Source organism: Otolemur garnettii, unplaced genomic scaffold, assembly GCF_000181295.1.
Source record: "Otolemur garnettii isolate 467f Iridium unplaced genomic scaffold, OtoGar3 scaffold00011, whole genome shotgun sequence".
NCBI lineage: Eukaryota > Metazoa > Chordata > Mammalia > Primates > Galagidae > Otolemur > Otolemur garnettii.
The window spans coordinates 26,270,792-26,281,465 of NW_003852406.1; the positions used below are offsets into that span (position 1 = coordinate 26,270,792).

The window sequence follows — 10,674 nt, forward strand, 5'->3', positions numbered from 1 at the left end:
CTTTATTGAAAGGGCGCTGTGCTGCATGTGTGGTTTGCTCACCTTGAGGGGTGGGGGGCTCACCCGCATTGCCTCTTGCTGTGGTTCCCTCTTCTCAATGCAGTGTCGTATCCACTACATGGCCCCCCACCGTCTCTGCCTGATAATTCCCGACTGTCTCACCAGCTCCTTGATGCTTTTATGAAGGTGGTTTTTGTTGGTTGCTCAGGCTATCTCCAGTGGCAAGTTTGTCTCTATTACCCAGCCTGCTGTGACCTGAGCACGTGATCAACTGTCCTGCTGTAGCTCTCTGCACTTCGTTGGCTTTGCCAGCCTGCTCTCACCCTTGTTCTTCTGCCTCTTTGGCAATTGCCCTGGTCTTTTTTTTGAGACAGAGCCTCAAGCTGTCCCCCCGGGGAGAGTGCCGTGGCATCACAGCTCACAGCAACCTCCCAACTCCTGGGCTCAAGTGAGTCTCCTGCCTCAGCCTCCCAAGTAGCTGGGACCACAGGTGCCCGCCACAACGCCCGGCTATTTTTTGGTTGCAGCCGTCATTGTTGTTTGGTGGGCCCGGGCTGGATTCGAACCTACCACCTTAGGTGTATGTGGCTGGTGCCTTAGCCACTTGAGCCACAGGCACCGAGCCAATTTCCCTGGTCTTGAGAGCCCCTCTTCCCACCACTCTTTGTCCTCAAACTCCCCTCCTCATTTCAACTTCTCCCCAACTCTGAAAATCCACTCCCTTCCCACGACTCCAGTCACACCACTGAGGGCTGCCCTCCCACCAGTCTCTCCAGCACCATCAGCCACCTGTCAACCACCTCCACCCAAGAGCCCCACAGGTACCTCACCCCCAGCGTGCCCTCCTCCCCAAGCTGGCTCCCCCTCTGCCCACTCCAGGGGTACACCTCCTCCACCCAAAGATGCCAGGCTCTGCCCCCTCTACCCCCACCTCCCTCTGCTCTGCTCAGTGCCCCATGGTCTGCCTGGCCTGCGGTTGCACAGGTCCCATGAGTCTCAGCCAGTTCCAGCTCTGGGCCTCCATCCCCTATCTGTCCTCAGTGCTGGGCAGCCAGAGGGGTCTTGTCACCACCACCTCCCACCCCAGCTTAGGCCCTTCAGCAGCCTGCAGGATGGCATCCAACTCCTGAGACTGGCCTTCGAGGCCTCTGTAGCCGCACCCCTGAGCTCACCCCCTGCACTCTGCCCTCTTCACACACACTCCAGCCTCCCTGCCTTTGCCACAGTGTCTCCTCTGCCTGGGCACCCTCTCTCCACCCATGGGTGACACTTATTCATCCTCCTAGAGTCAGCTCAGATTATCACCACCTCCAGAAAGCCTTCTTGGGTCCCCAGGCTGAGAAAGATCCTCCTCTAAGCTCCCCTCTGTCGCAGATGCCATTGCTGTCTCCTCAGTGTAGGTGGGAGACCACTTACTCTGTGGCGCAGTATGGCACAGACCTGACACAGAGCTGGCACACACAGTGCTCAGCAAGTGATGGTGACCAAGGGTTTATTGTGCTGCTTCTAGCCTGAGCTTAATACTGAGTCTCTGTCACCTTGAGAACACCACTTCCAACCTCAGCTTCTCCACCTGTACAATGAGTGTACAGGGCCCTTCTGGTCAAATAGTTAGTGGTAGCCACAAACATATGTGGATGAGGTGGGCCAGATTCCACCACGAATGCTCGTCGGGGAGGGCTGCATTGCCCTCCTCGGGCTTTCGTAAAGACAATTACCACCCTGCTCCTTAATGGAAGCTGAGCCTCAGCTTCTGTAAAATGAGTGGTTACACAATCATCCCTTGTGCCCAGGGCTATTATAAGAATAATTATAAAAGAAAAAAGCACTCAAAGGGTGGTGCGGAGAAGAGTTACCATTGCTGGCACCCGAGGTGTCATGGCCTGGTCTGGCCCTCCTCTCACCGCCTGTCACCCACAGCAGCCCCCTCTGAGGTGGGGTGACTTTCCCATTCCACAGATGAGGATACCAAGGCTCAGAGAACAGCTGCCCCTTACCACAGGCAAAGAGGTGTTGGTGCTACAAAGGCCACAGTGCTTAGTGGCAGTGGGAAAATTTAAACTCAGGACCACCTGATATTTCTCACCTCAGCAGCCTCTGAGAGGGTGGGATGTCAGTGGTGGGGAGGACGTGGTGAGCACTCAGGTGCTGACACAGTGGCTTTAGAGTCAGTAGCCCTAGAGGACATGCCAGAGCCAAGACAGCATAGGGACCCACATCCTGCCCGCCCCCCAGCAGGCAGTGGTGGGGCAGGACCACAACAGGAATCTGGGGCACAGTGTCTTGCTTGTTCCCAAGGCTGGGCTGTGACGCAGAGCATGGCCTTGTGGGGGGGAAGCTGTAGGGGGATATCAGGGGTCAGGGCTGCCCACCTGCAGGCTCTGGCCTCCCAACCCAGCTGTGCTGCCCAAGGTCCCGACTGTGTGTGTGGGGGGGGGCTGAGGAGGGAGGACACATCCACAGGTTCACGTGAACGTAGAACACTGGCAGGATGGAGATCAAGGGGCCAGTGCCAGGCACCCCCCATCTGGGAAGCCCTCACTCTCAGAACGTGGCCAGGCTGGGGGGCAGAGGGAACAGACCTGTGGAAGGCTCCCAGGGCTAGTCTTCAAGGGTCGGAATCCAGCAGGGACCATCTAGCTGAGGCAGCGACCCCGTGCTCTCCCTCCACCTCCTTCTTTCTACCTGACCCAGCTTTTCTCCTCTGTCAAGGGAGGATGCTAATAGCAGGGGTCTGCTCACCCCTCCCAGGACTCCTGAGCTGGAGAACAGTGGGGTCCTAGAAAGGATGAGCTCCTGAATGAGAAGAAGGGTGATCAGATTCAGCCCCAGGGTGTAGGCCCAGGGCCTGCAGCCACTTCCCTGTGGTGCCCTGCATGTACACACACAGCCCAGTTACAGATGAGATCATATTAATCTGTCACGTGCTCTTTCATTTCACAATAGAATGTGGCCATCCCTCTGTGTTAACACAATTAAATCTAGGTCATTCTTTGTAACTCTGCCTGGGGTCCAGAGACTCAGCACGCCCCTGGTATAAGACCACAAACTGTGCTGCAAGGAGCGTCCTTGAACATGTGTGTGTGTGCTTCTCCAGGACATAAACCTGGAAGCCAAGAAACCCATTTGGATGCTACTATAATTGTCCAGAGCAGACATGATAAGAGTTTGAACCAGGCTGAAGAAAAAGGGGACAAATTTCCTTTGTCAATATATCATGAGCTTTCTCTCCAGCCAGCCTGCTGGGCCCCTCAACCTCATCAGTCATGGACTGCCATAAATTGAAGATCCTGAGCACAGCAGAGGAGGAAAAGGAGTCTAGGGGGCAGCAAGGAGGAAAAGGAAGGAGCCTGACCTGACGACTAAAGCAGCCAGTAGAACATAAATGGGTTGGGATGAGAACAGCATCCTCCAAATTGTACCTGCCTGGGCAGGGGCCCTGAGTGTGTGTGTGGTCTCCGGACTGAGTCTCAGTTAACGGTGCAGTCCACGGACACCAGATGGGCAGATCTAGAGGAGCCAAGACCTGAAGCTCAACTGGGGCAGATGCTGGGAGAGGGACCTGGCACAGGCACGAGTTAGAAGGAGTCCAGCCAGAAGGCTAGACAGTGACAGATGACAAGTGGTATCTGATGAGGCCCTGTTGTCTGGGACCTCTCCTTTAGAAGCTGAGGCCTGCGGTGCAGCAGGTGGCAGGCAGTGGCAGGGCAGCCAGGCCACATCCACAGTCAGCATGGGGTCGGGATGGGATCTGGGGACAGAGCTCTGCTTCCTGGGGACATGAGCCCCCTCCCCCATGTGCAGCGAGGCCTCCCACAGCTTTAAGAAGCCCAGGGCCACCAGGACTCAGCAAATTTACTTCCCTGCTTTCACAGTCTCCCACATCCCAGCTCCTGTCGCCTCCTCCTCTACCCAAATCTTTCTGGATTCATGTTTGGGATTCCCTTTTCTATTGCACTATTTAGATTTAAGAAACTCCCTTCATGAAATTTTTATAATTTCTGATTATAAAACAAATGCATATATATATACATATATATATAGCTAATTAATTTCCCTATGTATAAAGCATGTGTATAAGCAGACATGAATGTTTTTCCCAAATGAGTATTGCATGGCTAGTCTGTTTTTGCAACTTGCTTTTATCACTTTTCATCATATTGTGAAGTGTCCACATATGAGGACATCATGGTGGGACTGATCCTTAATAACACAGGCTGATGGCCCAGCAGACCTGGATTTCAGATCCTGGCTCTGCCGCTCATCAGTCTTATAACTAAACAAGTTATTCACTTCTCTGGGTCTTGGTCTTCTCATGGATAAGTGGGGATGACTGTAGTACCTGTCCTCATAGGCTTGACGTGAGGACTGAGAGAGGGCACATAAAACATTTAGAAGCATCCCTGGAACATAGTAAATGCTCAGTGAGCCTCAGATGCCAGACAATTGTTACTCCTAACCTGAGGACTGAGTGCAGATTCCAGCCCCCACCTTGCAACCCACATCATATAGCTGGATCCCAACCTCCATCCTAAGTCCTTACCTGGGTCTCCTGGGTGCACTATGGGTCCTTTGCTGACCACTGGGCTGGTAGGGGGCTGATGTGAGCTCCCAAATTGCATTCAGGGTGATGTCTGAGAGGTTCTTCCCTAGGCTTTCAGTGATGTAGGGAAAAAGGAACCAGAAGAAGAGACTGGAAAAGGGAGAAGGCAAAGAGCCTTAGACTCAGGACACCTGGCCAGGATCCTTTCAGTCTCCGTTGCCCACAGGCTCTCTCCCCTGGCATCTGGGCCCTGAGTCCTCCTCAGCTGGTATCATAGTACACACTGTGGTCCCAGGGAGGGAAGATTAGTGCAGCTTCCCTGTCGTGGCTGGGTAGGGGGTGAGAACCCAGTCTGTCACAACCACCCTCCAGAGACTTGCTAAGACTCAGGGGCATAGTGTGGGCTCAGGCTGCTTTTTGGCCTTGGGGGTGAACCCTCCAGCTTCTAAGTGTGGGTGAAGATGTGGGATGGGGGGAAGATGTGAGGACCTCCTCCATGGGACAGAGGTCTCAGCTCTGGGCTCTGGGCTCCACAGGAGTTGAACAACTACCGGCGGGCCATGAAGAAGATGGCGGAGGACATCCTGTCGCTGCAGAAACATGCCAGCATGCTGGAGGGGGAGAACCGCATGCTGAGGAGCCAACTGACTGGGCTAGAGGTGGAAGAGGAGGAGGGCACAGCCCAGGAGGCCCAGAGTCTGGGTGAGACCACTGAGGGCATCCAGCCACCTGCCTGCGCCTGGGCTCTGGATTGTGTGGTGGGTAGTGGGAGCTTTTTCTAGATGTGCATGCATCTGGATTTAGGCCTCTCAGGGATGGGAGGCAGAGAATGAAGTTGTCTCAAGCCCCAGGGCTAAGAGTCCCCTGCCCTCTCCCCACTGACTGGCAATTTGAGCCGTCTCCCCAACCCCCCTCCCCCGACAGTGTCCATGAAGCAGAAACTGCTGCTGAGCGAGATGGACATGAAGAAACTGAGGGACAAGGTGCAGCATCTGCAGAACGAACTGATTCGAGTGAGCTAGGACTGGGGCAGGCGAAGGGAGGGAGAGTGGGAGGTGTTGGAAGAAGTTTATAGGAGTAGGAGGGACAGCAGGGACAGGGAAGGGTGCTCAGCCAAGTGGAGGACTCAACAGAGGGGCCTGGGTGGACCTCAAGGGCCGAGCAGGACTTCCAGGCACCCATTCATCCCCACTCCCTTGCAGAAGAATGATCGAGAGAAGGAGCTGCTCCTTCTGTACCAGGCTCAGCAGCCACAGGCTGCGCTGCTCAAACGGTACCAGGACAAGCTGCAGAAGATGAAGGCACTGGAGGACACTGTGCGGCACCAGGAGAAGGCAGGTGCCGGAGGGGCCACCCCCAGAGGCCCACCAATGACAGCACGGTATGGTGACCCCCGGCCAGCCCAGTCTCTGCCCTGCCCTCCAGGTGATCGAGAAGATGGAGCGGGTGCTGGAGGACAGGCTGCGGGAGAGGACGGAGCCCCTACCTCCCAACAGGCTGCAAGGCAAGCCCAACCTGGGTGCATCCGTTCCCCGAAGTGAGTGAGTCTGTGCCCCAGCTTTGCTCTCCCTGGGAGGCCCTGCCTTCCCAGAACCACCTAGCTTCGGGTGAATCTGCGAAGGGGGTCCACTGCAGATCAGAGAGACCCAGGATTGTGCTGCCTCCTGCACGCTCATTCAGGCACTGAGACTTCCAGAGATGTTCCCTGGGCTCTCCTTCCCTGGAAACCCTTCAAAGCACAGTTGGGACACAGTGTGTGAACCAGGCTTGAAGGAGGCACCCTGCACACTAGAACAAGCAGAGAGGCACTTCCCCAGGCAGCAGTTCTCACCTTCTAACTCTAGGATGCTTCAAGTTATTTGCCCATCTCCTCATACCTTCAAAGCTTCTGCCTCTGCAAATGAACAAACATACTTTGATTAAATCAATGACTTTTTTTTTCCTCATTGATGTTAACCAAAGCACTGATAAGCTCTGATAAGCAGGAAAGAACCAGGTGCCACCTTATCAGGCCAACCCAACACTAGGGATTTCTAGAAACCCACATGTGCAGCTTCGCCATTGTCCCCTGTGTGGCCAGCCCCATGCTCAGTCTTCAGGAGGTGTGGAGAGTCCTATAGGTCTTTATTTTATTTATTTATTTATTTATTTATTTATTTTGCAGTTTTGGGTCAGGGCTGGGTTCAAACCCACCACCTCCAGCATATGGGGCCAGCGCCCTACTCCTTTGAGCCACAAGTGCCACCCCTAAAGCTCTTTATTGATAGAAATCTGAGCCAGCCTTTTAAGAACACTGAGGTCATCCAGGAGTCTGGTTGAGAGATCAAGAAGGCAACCCAGGGAAAAGCCTAGAAGGACAGCCTGAGGAGTGTGGACCTGATCCCACTGGCAGTAGGGAGCCACTGAAGGCTTGGAAACAGAGGAGGGACAGATGGGAGCAAAATGCTGGGGAAATCAGGGCAGGCCCATAGAGGCAGAAAAGCCCATCTCACCGACATCTGTGGCCTTGTCCGCAGCCCTACCTATGCGCTCAGCCTCTGGCCTTCCCCTGGGTTCTACAGGAGAGAACCTGCCAGGCGACCTTTACTCGGTGCTGCTGGCAGAAAACTCAAGGCTGCGGGCAGAGCTGGATAAGAACCGCCACCAGTCAGCCCCCATCATTCTGCAGCAGCAGTCACTGCCGGTAAGAGCCACTGGTACAGGCTTGGCCTGGGCTGCCTGTACCGGTCACCGGGGGCCCAGCAATCACCCACAGCACAATCCAAGTTGAAATTCTAGACTGGGAGCTCGGCTTTCCAGGGTCTCCAATCTGGCTGGAGTCTCCTGGAATCTGAGCCCTCAGGTCTTGCTTTTTTCCTCGGTGGGAACGCATGTACCTGAGAGTGTTACCTTTACTCTAGCATCCTAGGAGAAAGCAAGCCCCTAACTGACCCCTGATGCCTAAACCCTGACCCTTTTTGCCACCTGGCTAGCCTCTACCTGGACCCCACACAAGTCTCTCAGAACTCCCTTCCGAGGCATTTCCTGGGGTTGGTGCAACTTTGGAGAGCCCTTTTCCCCCATCCCAGGTGGACCCTGGGGAGTTGGGAGCAGGAGGAGACTTGGCAGAGAGGCTGCAAGAGACAGATGGCCCAGGCCACTCCAAGTGCACAGACACCCTTCCCACACAGGTGGGTGTCCCAGAGCCCAGAAACGTCCAGGCCCCACCCCACTTCTGAGGCAGCCCCCTGCTTTACACAGACCCAAAGACAAAACACTTAGAATTAGAGAAGAGTGGGCAGGGCAGGGGCAAGCACAGTTTTCTCTGCACCCCAGATTCACGGGAGGTGAGTTCTGTCTGGAAACACAGCTGATGCATGACATCCAGGTAAAGTGTGAGGGCCAAGTGTCAGATAAAGTGTGAGGGCCAGGTGTCCTTGCTCCATGGAGACTTCCAGTTCAATGTTACTTTCTATGCATTAGAGGGAGCTCCTGGATGCATTTTACATTTTGAAAATACGATATATTAAAAACTTCACACACCCAAAATCTGTGCAGGGAAACATCTGTGGCAAATGCACATTCTGAACTTCAGGAAGAAGGTGCAGCCTGGAGCTGAGGCTCTGCACCAGAGAGCTGGTCTCCCCCTCAACACCTTATGGTTTCCTGAGCGCACACATCCAGCAGCCCCCAGTTGGGGCCATTTGTGAATTTTGCTTTGCCCACAGGATATCCTCAGCAGTTCCTCAGACAAGTTTAACCTCCTGGCCAAACTGGAACGAGCTCAAAGCCGGATCCTGTCCCTGGAGAGCCAGGTGGGTGAGGTATAGGAGTGGATCAGGCTGGGCCAGGCTCACTGTACAGTTGTGACAAAGGTCAGTGCTCAGCGTGGGATCAGTGTCAAGGCTTAGTCTGAGTAGGATCAGGGCTCAGTGTGAGCAGGGTCAGGCTTCAGTGTCTGAGTAGAATCGAGGGTCAGTGTGTGAGCAGGGTCCAGGCTCAGTTTCTGAGTAGGATCAGGGGTCAGTGTGTGAGCAGAGTCAGGCTCAGTCTATGACCAAAGTCAGCATGAACTCAAGATAAGGGCTGAATACATTGTTGGAATGCAGAGAAGACTCATTTGTGTTTTAGACTGTCTTATTATTTGGCCTCTCACCCTTACCCCTGTTACCCCAGAAGTCTTCTGGGAAGGTGTCAAGCCCACATTGTCCACAGCTTTGCATTCTGTCCAGAGTGCAGGCTCAACCCCTGGTTGTCCCGGCTGTCAGGGATGAGGCTTGCTGCCCACTGGGCCTCCAATTGTCCTTCTCTTTGTCTACAGTTAGAGGACTCAGCTCGACGCTGGGCACGCGAGAAGCAGGACTTGGCCATACGGCTGCAGGAGCAAGAAAATGGCTTCAGACACCCCTCAAACTCCATCATCACAGAACAGCCAGTGAGTGACCCCTCCAGAGAAGCTCCTGGGGGTTCAAGTGATGGAACAGGAAGCCACCCTATCCCCCACGTTACCAGGCCCTGAGAAAAACCACTGGGGGGCCAACTCCTGGGTGAAGAGCCGGAAGTCCTAGGAACCAATTCCTCCTCTGTTACCACCTAACAGCCTTTTAGTCTTCCTGCCCGGCTGAGGGGAACAGAGACACTCTGACAAGACTACCCCTTCTCCTGTGGGACAGGGGTAATGAGGGTGACAGTGTAGGGTGCGCTGACTCTGACTATACTTTAGGAACTGACTTTGCTCACTACAAAGTAGCTTATGCCACCACCTGGCTCCACAGTGCCTAAGACTGTCCTGGTAGCATGCCCTTTCTAGGCAGCTGCCCTGTGCAGTTAGGCTCCCAAGAACAAACAGGCCTGCTCACCACTTCCCCTCAAGCTAGGTCCTGGGACCACCTAGCCCCCAGGGCAGCTCTTCCGCTCCTGAGCCAGTAGCACTTTGTTCATGGCCACAGGCTCAGTAGCTCCTGGAAGAGGCTAAGAAGGATAAGGGAACCAACAGGGGACAGAAGGCTACCTTTGCAAACTTATTGGAGCCCTGGGGACTCTTGAGAGAAATTAAGTGTGGTCTGCTGTGATAAAATGTGTTTTGAAATCTTTGAGAAGTTATGGCCCACTGAGTTCTGGATCCTCTGAGGCATGGCTTTCCAAGCAAGGTGCCCTTGAAGAGGTCATCCCCCAATAATGGGAGCCATACTCACGCGCCTTGCTTTGCATATCACAGAATGCCCCCGCCCAATCCAAGGACCTCAAGCGGCCCTCAAAGCTGGAGCCCTTGCTGTCCAGCTCAGAGACTAAGCTCAACGAGCCCGTGAGCTCCCAGGTGACTTCTAAGTCTCAGCAGGCCTGAGCACTGGGGCAGGCCACCTTCTCCATGTGCTGGACAATCTCATCTTCACCCACTAAAAATGACGTTATAAAATGCTGTAGCTCCATGAGTATGTGCCTCTTTTCTGGGCCAGCTTCCTCCTCTCAGACCCTCTACTTGAGGTACACAGCCACACACAGCTCCTGCCTGTCCCAGGAGCTAGCATCTTTGGAGAACCAGAGGACACAGTAGACTCAGGAGACTGAAGAGAAGACTGCTTCCCAAGCAGGGACCAGGGAAACAAGCAGCTTCTAGACCTCCGGAAAAAAAGAGGCCAGTTCTGTTGGGAGATAAGAGTGAGGCTAGGACTTTCCATTTGCCCCAAAACATCTATTATGTCTGAAGTCCCTCTTTTATTATAGAGTCTCACTCTATTGCCAGGCTGGAGGGCAGTGGCATGATCATACTGCAGCCTCAAACTCCTCGGCTCAACCAATCCTCCTGCCTCAACCTCTCCCAAAGTGCTGGGATTACGGACAGGAGCCACCACCACACCTAGCCTGAAGTCCTTTCTTTCAAATTTGATTTATCTGTCTCTTGAGAAGAAAAAGACTTTGTGCTTTCTTGTGGCAGTCAATTACAAATCAGTGTGAGCTGTCCTGTTAACTATGATGGGCTGAGTTGGCAATGTTAGGCCCAGATGTAGCCAGGGATAGGAGAGCAGCTGGGACCAGGGAAAGGAGGTTCCCACTGAGAGTCAGGAGGCCTGGATTCTAGCTGCAAGTGTGCTTGTATGCCCTCAGGTGGCCCAAGCAATCTCTCTGGACTTTGCTTTCCCTATCTGTCCCAT

The 10,674-nt window shown here is 54.1% G+C and overlaps 1 protein-coding gene across 1 annotated transcript in view; it reads left to right on the forward strand.

Moving 5' to 3' along the window:
* CCDC33 (coiled-coil domain containing 33) overlaps positions 1-9,949 on the forward strand; it is an 85,844-nt gene extending 75,895 nt beyond the window's left edge. Inside the window, exons 12-19 of the mRNA XM_012801866.1 lie at positions 5,080-5,245; positions 5,468-5,556; positions 5,746-5,877; positions 5,969-6,062; positions 7,060-7,226; positions 8,251-8,337; positions 8,844-8,957; positions 9,741-9,949. Of these exons, the coding sequence (XP_012657320.1) occupies positions 5,080-5,245; positions 5,468-5,556; positions 5,746-5,877; positions 5,969-6,062; positions 7,060-7,226; positions 8,251-8,337; positions 8,844-8,957; positions 9,741-9,866 (975 nt within the window). The 3' untranslated portion in view covers positions 9,867-9,949. The remainder of the gene's footprint in view (positions 1-5,079; positions 5,246-5,467; positions 5,557-5,745; positions 5,878-5,968; positions 6,063-7,059; positions 7,227-8,250; positions 8,338-8,843; positions 8,958-9,740) is intronic.
* Positions 9,950-10,674: the final 725 nt, after the last annotated feature.